The sequence below is a fragment of the Lepidochelys kempii genome, chromosome 5, assembly GCF_965140285.1.
Source record: "Lepidochelys kempii isolate rLepKem1 chromosome 5, rLepKem1.hap1, whole genome shotgun sequence".
NCBI classification, from domain to species: Eukaryota; Metazoa; Chordata; order Testudines; family Cheloniidae; genus Lepidochelys; species Lepidochelys kempii.
In genome coordinates, this window is record NC_136384.1 from 46,620,164 (window position 1) to 46,634,221 (window position 14,058).

Sequence of the window (14,058 nt, forward strand, 5' to 3'; positions counted from 1 at the left end):
CATTTTGGATTTGGGGACAACTTACACCTTCAAGTCAGTGGCACTGCTATGGGTACCCGCATGGCCCCACAGTATATCAACATTTTTATGGATGACTTAGAACAACGCTTCCTCAGCTCTCGTCCCCTAGCGCCCCTCCTCTACTTGCGCTACATTGATGACATCTTCATCATATGGACCCATGGGAATCATAGAATCATAGAATATCAGAGTTGGAAGGGACCTCTGGAGGTCATCTAGTCCAACCCCCTGCCCAGAGCAGGACCAATCCCCAACTAAATCATCCCAGCCAGGGCTTTGTCAATCCTGACCTTAAAAACTTCTAAGGAAGGGGATTCCACCACCTCCCTAGGTAATGCATTCCAGTGTTTCACCACCCCCCTAGTGAAAAAGTTTTTCCTAATATCCAACCTAAATCTCCCCCACTGCAACTTGAGACCATTACTCCTTGTCCTGTCATCTGCTATCACTGAGAATAGTCTAGATCCATCCTCTTTGGATCCACCTTTCAGGTAGTTGAAAGCAGCTATCAAATCCCCCCTCATTCTTCTCTTCTGTAGACTAAACAATCCCAGTTCCCTCAGCCTCTCCTCATGAATCATGCGTTCCAGACCCCTAATCATTTTTGTTGCCCTTCGCTGGACTCCTTCCAATTTTTCCACATCCTTCTTGTAGTGTGGGGCCCAAAACTGGACACAGTACTCCAGATGAGGCCTCACCAATGTCGAATAGAGGGGAACGATCACGTCCCTCGATCTGCTGGCAATGCCCCTACTTAAACATCCCAAAATGCCATTGGCCTTCTTGGCAACAAGGGCACACTGTTGACTCATATCCAACTTCTCGTCCAGTGTCACCCCTAGGTCCTTCTCTGCAGAACATGCTGCTTAGCTATTCGGTCCCTAGTCTGTAGCGGTGCATTGGATTCTTCCATCCTAAGTGCAGGACTCCGCACTTGTCCTTGTTGAACCTCATCAGATTTCTTTTGGCCCAATCCTCCAATTTGTCTAGGTCCCTCTGTATCCTATCCCTACCTTCCAGCGTATCTACCACTCCTCCCAGTTTAGTGTCATCCGCAAACTTGCTGAGGGTGCAATCCACACCATCCTCCAGATCATTAATGAAGATATTGAACAAAATCGGCCCCAAGACTGACCCTTGGGGCACTCCGCTAGATACCGGCTGCCAACTAGACATGGAGCCATTGATCACTACCCGTTGAGCCCGACAATCGAGCCAACTTTCTACCCACCTTGTAGTGCATCCATTCAGCCCATACTTCTTTAACTTGCTGACAAGAATACTGTGGGAGACCGTGTCAAAAGCTTTGCTAAAGTCAAGGAATAACACGTCCACTGCTTTCCCTTCATCCACAGAACCAGTTATCTCATAATAGAAGGCAATTAGATTAGTCAGGCATGACTTTCCCTTGGTGAATCCATGCTGACTGTTCCTAATCACTTTCCTCTCGTCTAAGTGCTTCAGAATTGATTCCTTGAGGACCTGCTCCATGATTTTTCCGGGGACTGAGGTGAGGCTGACTGGCCTTTGAAGAATTCTACCTGGATTTCAACAATTTCCACCCCACCATCAACCTCAGCCTGGACCAGTCCACACAAGAGATCCATTTCCTGGACACTACAGTGCAAATAAGTGATGGTCACATAAACACCACCCTATAGCGGTCAGTTGGTTTCTGGTATACTTACCTACATGCCTCCAGCTTCCATCCAGGACACATCACACGATCCATTGTCTATAGCCAAGCCCTAAGATACAACTGAATTTGCTCCAATCTCTCAGACAGAGACAAACACCTACAAGATCTTTATCAAGCATTCTTAAAATTACAATACCCACCTAGGAAAGTGAGGAAACAGATTGACAGAGCGAGACAGGTACCCAGAAATCACCTACTACAGGACAGGCCCAACAAGGAAAATAACAGAACACCACTGGCCATCACATACAGCCCCCAGCTAAAACCTTTCCAACACATTATCAACAATCTACAACCTATCCTGGAAAACGATCCCTCACGCTCCCAGACCTTGGGAGGAAGGCCAGTCCTCGCTTACAGACAGCGCCCCAACCTGAAGCAAATACTCACCAGCAACTACACACCACAACACAGAAACACTAACCCAGGAACCAATCCCTGTAGCAAACCTCGTTGCCTACTCTGTCCCCATATCTACTCTAGCGACACCATCAGAGGACCCAACCACATCAGCCACACCATCAGAGGCTCATTCACCTGCACGTCTACTAATATTATATATGCCATCATGTGCCAGCAATGCCCCTCTGCCACGTACATTGGCCAAACCGGACAGTCCCTACTGTAAAAAAATAAATGGACACAAATCGGACATCAGGAATGGTAACATACAAAAGCCAGTAGGAGAACACTTCAATCTTCCCGGACATTTTATAACAGATTTGAAAGTAGCTATACTTGAACAAAAAAACTTCAGAAACAGACTTCAAAGAGAAACAGCAGAACTAAAATTTATTTGCAGACTTTACACCATTAATTTGGGCTTGAATAGGGACTGGGAGGGCTGGCTCATTACAAAAGCAGCTTTGCCTCTCCTGGAATTGACACCTCCTCATCTATTATTGGGAGTGGACCACATCCACCCTGATCGAATTGGCGCTGTCAGCACTGGTTCTCCACTTGTGAGGTAACTCCCTTCTCTTCATGTGCCAGTATATTTATGTCTGTATCTGTAATTTTCACTCCATGAATTTGAAGAAGGGGGGTTTTTACTCACGAAAGCTTATGCTTAAATAAATCTGTTAGTCTTTAAGGTGCCACTGGATTCCTCATTGTTTTTGTGGGTACAGACTAACACGGCTACCCCCTGATACTTGACATCTCATCACACACCCTCTTCCTCAAGGCTGCAACCCAGGGGTGGGCAGGTATTCTTCTACTCTAAATCACCTACCCATATCTGCTGCAGCTGGGCTATCATGTCATCCCTTTCTTGTTTTAGGCCTGGTCTACACTACGGGGTTAGGTCGAATTTAGCAGCGTTAGGTTGATTTAAAAATGACTGCGTCCACACAACCAATCCCATTCCGTCGACCTAAAGGGCTCTTAAAATCGACTTCTGTACTCCTCTGCGACAAGGGGAGTAGCGCTAAAATCGATCTTGCTGGGTTGAATTTGGGGTAGTGCGGACACAAATTGACAGTATTGGCCTCCAGGAGCTATCCAAGACTGCTCCATTGTAACCGCTCTGGACAGCGCTTTGAACTCCGATGCATTTGCCAGGTACACAGGAAAAGCCCCGGGAACTTTTGAATTTCATTTCCTGTTTGGTCAGCATGGCAAACTCAGCAGCACTCAGCAGCACAGGTGACCATGCAGTCCCCCCAGAATCGTACAGTGTAGAATGTTTCTACGCTCCCCCTATCATCTCTGTCCCTGAGGTTATTGCAGATTAGAAGGCGAAAAAAAACCACACTCACGATGACATGTTTTCTGAGCTCATGCAGTCCTTCTGCACTGATAGGGCACAGCTTAATGCATGGAGGCATTCAGTGGCAGAGGCCAGGAAAGAATTAAGTGAGTGCGAAGAGCGGAGGCAGGACGCGATGCTGAGGCTAATGGGGGAGCAAACGGACATGATGAAGCATCTGTTGGGGGAGCAAACTGACATGATGAAGCATCTGTTGGAGCTGCAGGAAAGCCAACAAGAGCACAGACCCCCCACTGCATCCACTGTATAACCGCCTACCCTCCTCCCCATGTTCCATAGCCTCCTCACCCAGATGCCCAAGAACGCGGGGGGGGCAGGCTCCGGGCACCCAGCCACTCCACTCCAGAGGATGGCCCAAGCAACAGAAGACTGTCATTCAAACATTTTGATTTTTAGTATAGCTACAATAAGCCATGTGGCCTTGTCCTTCCCTCCTCCCCCACCCCACCTGGGCTACCTTGTCCGTTATCTCTCTTTTTTTTTTTAATTAATAAAGAAAGAATGCATGGTTTCAAAACAATTGTTACTTTATTTCGAAGGGGGGAGGGTGGTTGGCTTACAGGGAATTAAAATGAACAAAGGGGGCGGGTTTGCATCAAGGGGAAACACACACAACTGTCACACCGAAGCCTGGCCAGTCATGAAACTGGTTTTCAAAGTCTTTCTGATGCGCAGCGCGCCTTGCTGTTCTCTTCTAATCACCCTGGTGTCTGGCTGCTCAAAATCTGACGCCAGGCGATTTTCCTGAACCTCCCACCCCACCATAAACATGGGGCACACAGCAAGCAGCAATAACAATGGGAATGTTGGTTGCGCTGAGGTCTGACCTAGTCAGCAAACAGTGCCAGTGAGCTTTTAAACATCCAAAGGCACATTCTACCACCATTCTGCACTTGCTCAGCCTATAGTTGAACTGCTCCTTACTACTGTCCAGGCTTCATGAGCCATGGGAGCAAGGGGTAGGCTGGGGTAGGTGTGACTGTGCGGTGCTGCCGGCTGGGAGAACAGCCTGAGGCAGAAACCTCCAGTTTGCATGATATTCTAGGCAGGACTGAATCTCCATGAGACGAAACTTAAAGAAGAGAATGACCTGGAGTCTCCGGCTCCCATTCGGTGCTCTAAGAGGAGGATAGCCATGTCTGTCCAGGCATCCCTGATCGACCTCACCGAGGTCTGCCAGGTGCACCCGGGAGATGTATGAGGGCTATCGGTCCTACTGCACCATCTGCAGTGAAGGCAAGGAGCTGCTGCTGTGTAGCAATGCAGTGCCGCGTCTGACAGCAGCACCCAGAAGACGTACGGTGACGGTGAACTGAGCGGGCTCCATGCTTGCCGTGGTACGGCATCTGCATGGGTAACCCAGGAAAAAAGGCGCGAAATGATTGTCTGCCGTTGCTTTCACGGAGGGAAGGAGGAAGGCAGGGGGGCCTGATGACATGTACCCAAAACCACACGTAATGTTTTTGCCCCATCAGGCATTGGGAGCTTAACCCAGAATTCCAATGGGCAGCGGAGACTGCAGGAACTGTGGGATAGCTACCCACAGTGCACCGCTCTGTAAGTCAATTCTAGCCATAGTAGTGAGGACGCACTCCCAACGACTTAATGCGCTTAGTGTGGACGTATGCAATCGACTGTATAAAATTGGTTTCTAAAAATCGACTTTTATAAAATCAACCTAATTTTATAGTGTAGACAAGGCCATAGGCTGTAGCTCATGGTCAGAGACCTATCTCCTTCCTCCATAGCATCTCTGAGTTTCTCCTGCTGGAACTGCAGCCTCCACCCAGGCCTGTTAACTGCAGTTAACAGCTTCTCTCTCACCTGGACCATCCCTTCAGAGTCCTCCTTGCTGCCAGGCTCTGAGTTTCTACTGTTTTGTGCTTTATCTCAGTGTTAGGCCCCCAGGGAGGATAGTAATTAATGCAGAGGCTCTTTCTTCCCCTCACATTTCTTTACCTGCCTCTTGGGCTTCTCCACTGTTCTTATGAACTCCTTACAGGCCTCTGGCTCTTTTCTCTCTTTCCTCAGTCCCTTGCCCTTTTCTGGGCTCTCTTTTCCCTGTGGGGTCAATGCCTCTTTATATAGCCCTTTCCTCCACACCGAAAGCAGGTCCTCCTTCAACCCAATCACTTACTGGGTGGTGTTCTCTGGGCCCTCTCCTTTGTCCTTGCCTCCTGGTAAGGCTCTTTGCTTCCCTCCAAATAGGGGCACTCCCTCTTCAGGTGGCCCCTGCTCCCATAGTCGTAACACTTTGGGGTTGGGCCTCTGGCCTCCTAGTCCTGAAGCACCTTTCCCATTCCTGGCCCTTATAACTCCTTCTGCTTCTTTCCTGAAGGATTCTGTAAAGCTGCTGCTGTTGACAAGCTACCTGCACCATACAGTCTTGTAAATAGACTTGGGTTTCACACAGTCTCTGAGGCTGGTTCTCTAATATCTATCTCCACATAGCAGGGACCCACCTCTGTTGCTTCTTATCTTCCCACTGTGGGAGCAGCAATTCTGGCATCCACCCTAGTAGAGGACATCTTCCCTCAGCAAAGAAAGTCTACTGTGGGCATTTCCATTTTTGCCTTCCTTTAGTGGTTCTCTCTCTGTTATATACCCTTGTTGCAGGGTTCAACCGCATTATAGTGTCTCTCTGCCCCTCACCTGGGGGATCTTGTGAGGCACAGTCCATTACTGACCCCTTATGTCAGAGGTGACCATCCTGCCCACATTCTCCATCAATTTGTGATGGGTTGCTCTACTCACCGGTGGACTGTGCTGCCTCCTGGTGGTTCTGGGGATTAATTCGGTTAGGCCAATGCTCCTTCCAGTGGTTAAACCCCATCAGTTTCTCCTCTACAACCCCTCTCTTGCTCCAGGAACCGCAGCGTCCTCTGCATGACTGAGTCCTCTGGCCAAGTCACTGTTGTAGTTTTCCCTTCCAGGAGGAGTGCAGCAAGGTTCCTGCTCTCCAGCAGTCTCAGGCAGTCTTCTGCTTCACTGTCTCACAGTGCCACCAGGCCCAACCTCTACTCCAGGTTCTGGCTCAGGGACCCTCTACACAGCAGCCAAGGTCCATTCCCTGCACTTTGCTGCCTTTCTCTGAGCCGATTCCATACCTCCTGGCCTTCCCCACTCCTCCAGGTTTGCCAGTCTCATCACTCCCTACTCCCAGGGAGTAACTCATCTGTGCAGCTTGCCCTGAAGGACCTGTGTGGGGAGCACACCCTCTCACAATAGTTTAAAACGTTTTTGAATAAAAATATTCCATAAGAGAAACAATTGCTGCGCTTTGTGAATTTTTTATATCACTGTAGGCAACTTGGAATTCAGCATACAGAGGAATTAAGTATAACTACAAGTACATTTTTATGCTGTACTAATTTTGGGGCGATGATATGTAAGATCTCCTACCCATTAAGCAATCTTCCTCTCTCATCCAGGAAGTGTCAAAGCTTTCCCAATTGTTTGATATTTTTATACTTCAGAAGGCAGTGCATTAATTCAGGTTAAAAGGACAGGTTGAGCCTGGTAGCAGTGGTTTACGATGTCGTAGTACCACTGGAAATCTATTACACAAAGTAATAGTTTTATGTCTGTATCTGTATGATGTTCTATTGAATTTTCTTTCCAGTGTGTGTTTGCTGCTGTTGGGAAGGGCATATATGTCTATAACCTTCAAATGAAGCGTGTGATTGCCTGCCAGAGAACTGCTCATGACTCCATTGTATTGCACATTGCAAAACTTCCAAACAGGTACAAGTCATGGTAAATTTTGTAATGCAGTAAAGAAATGGAAGGCTCAGAAAGATGGCTCGGAACAACCTGCAGAGTTACATTTAACTTCCCAAGGCAGCATAGGGTACCTGATCTTTGGCTTGACCTGCCCTTAAGAAATAGAAAGCATTGTTTTCCGTTTTGAAAATACACCATTATAATTTAATGTGGAATAATAGAATTCAGCATGCTTAGTACACAGCTTCCAAATTAAATACCTTTTTGCTTTTTTAAATTCAAATCTAGCAAAATAATTAATCTACATTATGGAAATATCTTTTCACATTTGTTTGTAATAAAGCAAAACAAATCCACATGCCAAACTCATTTAAACATTTCTGTTGCTCAAAACCAGCCTAATTAATTTAATGAACAAATATTGAACCGAAAATAATCACTCCCAGTCTTTGTCATTTAGTGCCAAGTTTCTAGCAGGAGCTTAATATTTACAGATGAGTTACAAATCCATCAAAATAGAGCTAAGACAAGACAGCTGGTTGCCATAGATATCTCTATCTAATAGCTATGTTGCTGTTCTCCACTATTGTTTTATGGAGATGTCTATCAGAAGGTAAAATAAAGCCCTGATCCTGCAAACACTTGCATTGTGCTTAACTTTAAGCAGTGAGTAGACTCACTCCATTGGATTACTTGCATGCTTAAAGTTGTTAAGACTACACATATGCATTAGTCTTTGCAGATCAAGACTTATATTTGTTTTTATAAAGCCATACATTTTTAAAAGCATTAGATGGGATTGCAGATTTGTATAGTTTTATACTAATTTTCCTGAGTTCACTAGAATTTGTCCTTTTGCAAGAGATCTCTCAGCTTCGTGTTAAATAATAATTCTTAAGAGTTACTGGTAATAAAATTGGGGGACTTATTGTACTTGTAGTGAAATTTTATAAGTCGATTTGTGCTAATATGTATTCATGCTGGTTCTGTTTCAATATAATTCCTCATTTGGTTGGACAGGCAGTTGATATCTTGTTCAGAAGATGGCAGTGTTCGCATTTGGGAGCTACGAGAAAAGCAGCAGCTTCCAGCTGAGCCTGTTCCAACAGGTTTGTCTATAGCTCCAGAGAGAATTGGTTATATAAAAATGGTATTAAACAAACAAATAGCCACCCACCTATGGACCCCCAAGTTGACCATCCAAAACTAGAAGTTCCTGAGCATAGTATAAAAAAACGAAATTATGACATGCTTGCAGTAGGGGCAGCTTTCATAGAAAATGTTGTTTTTTCTTTATTCTCTCTCCCCCGGAATTTATAAGCAAAGCTATCAAGACTTTCAATCAGCTGGTATGCATAGCCTCACCTACAGAGTTCCTGTATTGAGCTCTGGCCAGGTAGACCCCTGTACAGTGAGGAGCCTTGTTGAAGTCACTGGGATTCCATCTGGTTGCAGAGATCCACCACACAGAGCTCCCCTTCTAGTTTTTGTTCTTCCTTAGGGTCTTTGCTGAAACTGCGTGATTATATTTAAGCCTGTTTCTCTGTTCTCTATTCTCTGTGAACAGAATATTCACCAGCAGATCACAGCTTCCTCAGAGAGTAGTTCTAACTTATTTTTAATTTTTGCAGACTTTTTTTACTTTGTATTGATTATAAACAGTTCACTATGAATATTCTGTACTCAGTATTCAAAATCTGAGCTGTGTTACTCAGTTGTGATGCAATACATGATGTAAGATTGTTTATGTTCTCATATAGGAGGTACATAATTTTTATAATCAGGAGCAGGTGAAGATGCCACATGCTACATGGGGCTACATGGTAGGGGGCAGATGGAGTTGCTCTGTTCTATTCTCTGAGCGATCACAGAGAGTAACTGTTCATTTGTCCTGTCGTCTCTCTCATACAGGATTCCAATTTGTCACCCTTCTTGTTCAGTGTGTTTGTTGAGCTGATCAAGTATAGGTTGTGTCATCTGCAGTCAGGGCCGGCCCTAGACCATATGGCACTCCATGCGAGGAGCATCTTTGGCACCCTCCCCCCACAATTACACAATAAAACAAGGTTCACAATATCACACGTGGGCTCTCACTTCACTTCATTCTTATATGTCACTGCGGGACTGGTGACACTATGTCCTTTATTTTCCCGTGAGGGCATGGCTGACAACATTCTAGGAGATTCAAGGAAAATGTAGTTCTCAGAAAGTCTGGAAGGCTCCACGAGATTCTACAAAGGTCCAGAACATTTTAGGAGATTAGTGAAAAATGAATCCACATACGGAAGATCTGAAACATTTGACTTCAAACATTCTATTTTCCCTTTTGTCGCTAACAACAAAACCAGCACCCCGAGCCTGGTGTCCCCCATGCCTGGCACCCCAATGGTCACCTGGTCGCCTTCCCCTAAATCTGGCACTGTCTTCAGTCTATTGATAGATGACACCTAATCTTTTCAAGTCTGTCAATACAGTTACACAATTTACCCAGTGTCTTTTGGAGACTAAGGCATAAATGAGTACTAGCCTACAGAGAATCAACCTGGATAAGAGAGAGTGCATATAGGATGTGGGGAAAACAGCAGCGGCAGGGCTAGAGATTATATCCATGTTGTGAATTACAGTTACCTGCCCCTTATGGCTTAAGTTCATAACCTAGGGAAGTTAAATTTGCAGCTGCTTCTGGATATCTGGGAGCAGCAATAGCTGGTGAGAGCAGTCCTGGAGGAGCAGTTGGCAAGAACTTTTTTGTCCTCAAGTCCCTCTGGGTGATAGTTTTCTGTAGGAAGGAGAATATATAGGTGGCCAGTGCAGGAACAGAAACTAGAGCTTATTAGCTATTGACAAACATGAATGTGTTTGTGCAAGTCACTGTGGAGAGAGATCCGTGCCTCATTCCTCCCTTTCCATTCCATTTAAGGACAACCAGTCAATTTAGGCAGCACAGAGTAGAGTTAAGCCTCATAATACCCCACTATACAACTTTGTATCATGGGTTCATTTGGGCAGCTTCTCTCTGTGCTAAACCTTCTTCACTGTCTCATCCCAGTTACAATCCAAGCGGGTAAGGTAACTTGTCTGCTGTGACAGGCCTACTAAGGGGGACAGTATCTGTTACCCACTGATTTAAGAAGTGTGTAGTCTTAATGCAGGTGCAGAAATGTTTTATTACACATCTGTTGTCTTTTTTGAGTTAAGTGACAATATCCCATAGTCCTCTAAGTAAGTATAGTGTTTAATTAGTCAAATATTAATATAAGCCTTTGCCAAAATGGAAAGAAGGATTTTCTCCTTTATATGTGTCCCAGGGTTTCTCAGCATGTGGGGATTTGGAAGGGCCAATAAACAAGCAAGCCAAACTGCTAAAAAGATGCAAGAAAGCACTACATCATATTCCTTGGAGCTTATTGGCGATTTGATTGGGCATTCATCAGCCGTGCAGGTATGTGGAATTTAGTAAGAGAAACAAAATGTGAATCTTATTTAATGCCGTAATTTTGGTAATGTTTCTTCTTAAACACCTGTAATTTATGACTAGATGGCTCAGGAGACTGGGAATCTGATTGTCACGCTGCAGAGCTGCATGAGGCCTGTACTTTGGCCTTGCTGGTTCACAGCAAGTTTCTCAAAAAAGAGAAACCCCAAGTCCATCACAAAGATGTCTGGGGCAAAATAATGTATAGATTTATTGTGCAATGTGAGAGACAAGTCAAATCCACTGGTGCAAAATCTAGGTAAGAATTAGAACAATTACAGCGCCATGAGGAGAGCTGTAGAAATAGAAGCCATAGAAAATATCACCTTCTGCATTATCAGGTTTCTTAAGCAACCTTTACTTGAGTCCTCAGAAGATCTCAGAAACAGGCATTGGGAACCTGGATATGCAGGTTCCAGGCTCCAACTCCAACCCAGGGGTCTGTAATAAATAAAACTTGTTAAGCAGCCTTCTGTCCTATAAGATTTATGAAAATCCTTTCTTCATTCATCAACCATAAACATTTACAGAAATGGGTTTTTTTGGCTGTTGATTGAAAGCAATGTTAACTGTCCCTCGTGTACAGTGTGATGTTTTATATCTGCCTTTTTAAATAAGGTACCACTCCATGCTGCTATCTGCCCAGTAAAATGTTAGTGATTTATTTTAATTTTACATAGCTGCACCTCCCCCTGTGTCTTCATGGTTTTCCAGTCTGAGGAACACCAACAAGGGTATCTATTTCTTGTTATAGAATTTCAGCATAAGAAAGAAACATTATGTATCTAGGGAAGAAGGAGTTGGTTGGGGAGGTAGAACACCTAGCTAAAGGGCCTATTCCATCCTACATATATCACCAACACTGATTTCATATAAAACAATTAAAATATATAATTGTCAGCACTAGGAGTGGGGCATTTCCTGCTAGTAGATGGGATGGACTTTTCTATAACCAGGAGAGAGAGAGAGAGAGTCTGGCAATGGGCAACAGGGGATGGATCACTTGATGATAAGCTGCTCTGTTCATTCCCTCTGGGGCACCTGGCATTGACCACTGTTGGAAGACAGGCTACTGGGCTAGATGGACCTTTGGTCTGACCCAGCATAGCCGTTCTTATGTACCCCGCTATCTTTTCAAACAGGAAAGAAGGTAGAGAATAAGGAAGGGGCAGTCGTGTAGAAGACAGTTCTTTTTTGAGTCACTATTATGCCATAGTTGAGAAGGTCTAGTGTAACCACACTTAACTGCAATTAATATATTATTAACCCTTTGATTCTGGAAGTGAGGTTTTTCCTGGCACAACATGCAAATCCGGGAGCTGCTGTCCCACTTGGATCTTTGTAACAAAACAAAGCCAAGGATAAAATGTATCCTATGCTCTAAACAGTATTTTCCCGTGATTGTATTTGATTTTTATGCAAAAATTGATATTTGCTTAAAAACTCAGCCACATCCAATTCACAGCAAGCCACAGCCGTTTCCTGCGGAGAGCACATGTGAATCAATCACTGAAATACCCCGTGCCACCATGCAACTGTTTGCTCTTCAATAGACTTTATCCAGATTGCTGGGTCTGTTTGCTGCTGCATTTTGCATGGGGAAAATTGTAATTTTTAACTCCAAGCTGACTGGAGCTGTTTAAGATAGAAAACTAGCCTGCATGATGAAAGTTGCCAGTGGAACATGATATCCAAAGCTGTGGGTTTGAAGTATTTCTACCTGGGAGAGTCCCCATTGCTGGTAACTTTGCTATGGCTGTTCCTGGAGGAGGCAGGCTGTGACAGACTCCTTTGGCTGAATGCTTCCGCAGGACAGAATCTTCCTAATCAGTTGAGGAATCAGGATATTACAGCTGTGAGATAATTGTGCTCATGACATGTTCCTCTGACTGCTGCACTGAATTGTTTTCATATTTTGACAGTTTGACATCTGCTGCTTTGCCATTCCTGGTTCCTTTTACTGTTTGTTGCTTCTTGACTGTTGGCAGATTGTTGATAGTGCATGAAGAGAAGTCTTGAGGGGCTTCCCTTTCTTTACTGTGTACTTTCCAGTAGCACCATTTGTCAGCCCTAACTATCTTGTTAACTCCCTTTCTGCTATTCTTTAGCATTTCTGGCTGGGCCACTTTCCTGTGTCAGTCTGTGTTTGCCTTGGCTAGACACACTTTGCTGCCTGAAGAAGTTGCCATCTCCTCACTTATTGTATGACCTCTGGTGGTGTGCAGGCCCTGATGTGATGGGGGAAGACAGTGTTGCCCAGTGGTTAGAGCACTGGACTGGCTGTCCGGAGACCTAGGTTCTTTTCCTGGTTCTGCCAATGGCCTGGTCGGTGGTCTTGGGCAAGTCACTTCATTTCTGGGCCTCAGTTTTCCCATCTGTAAAATGGGGGTGACCTTTGCTAAAATGCTTTGAAATTTACTGATGAAAAATGCTATATAAGAACCAGAGATTATTATTGTGACACAGATTGTTTTTTCTGCTATCTCTGCCTCACATTTTAGTATCAAATAGTTTACACATAATATGGAAGACTTTGTATGAAATTTCACATATGTGGAAAACTTTATTCTGCATTTAAACAGATCCTCAATGAACTGTCTCACACAAAGCTGAAAATAAGCAACTTGCCTAAATCTAAATATGCAGCATGATCATGTTAATGGTTTTCATTGCAGATGTTCCTGTACTTTAGTGAACTTGGACTGGTGACATGCTCTGCTGACCACCTTATTATTTTGTGGAAAGATGGAGAAAGAGAGTCTAGACTGCGCAGTTTAACATTATTTCAAAAATTAGAGCAAAATGATGCTTTGCAGCTTAGTTTCTAACTTGGCTGAATAAGAGGTAGATGTGCATGAGCTGTGTATATGTTAGGTATGTGTGTAAAGGAAATTGAGCTATTTGAAATATTGAAAATAACATTGTGTTTCATTATGCCTTACAATAAAGGTGGTGTCTTTTCCCTTTCTTTGAATTCTTAGTTATTACTCTACACAGCCAAAAGAGAATGTTGCATGTTTGAAACAGTGGCCTGCTGCTTCAGCAGAAGTGCCATGTTTGTTAAGCCACTGAAAGTAATTGTATTAATTATGATTGCTTGTTAGAATCCATAATTTTCTTTTAAAGAAACATGGATGGAGATCAGCATGAGGCTAAAAATCTTGGTTTAATCATAACTGAAGTAGTTTGTCATTGGGAAATTCACTTCTTTCTAAAGAGCCAACCTCACAGGGGGGCTAAGGAAGAATAATTAGAAGTTTCATTTATATAACCTCTTATTTAAAGGCAGAAGTAGATCGCTTTTCTTACTGGTGGTCTGAGTTTAAATGTCTGCAGAAAATGATAAACATGAATGCCATTAGGTAGGAT

General features: G+C 44.2%; 1 protein-coding gene across 1 annotated transcript in view; it reads left to right on the forward strand.

The window, feature by feature from the left end:
• Positions 1 to 13,650, forward strand: part of WDR41 (WD repeat domain 41) — a 40,562-nt gene extending 26,912 nt beyond the window's left edge. The window contains exons 10-13 of the mRNA XM_073344180.2: positions 7,114 to 7,235; positions 8,235 to 8,323; positions 10,523 to 10,656; positions 13,365 to 13,650. Coding sequence (XP_073200281.1) covers positions 7,114 to 7,235; positions 8,235 to 8,323; positions 10,523 to 10,656; positions 13,365 to 13,517 — 498 coding nt within the window. The 3' untranslated portion in view covers positions 13,518 to 13,650. The remainder of the gene's footprint in view (positions 1 to 7,113; positions 7,236 to 8,234; positions 8,324 to 10,522; positions 10,657 to 13,364) is intronic.
• The last annotated feature ends 408 nt before the right edge of the window (positions 13,651 to 14,058 follow it).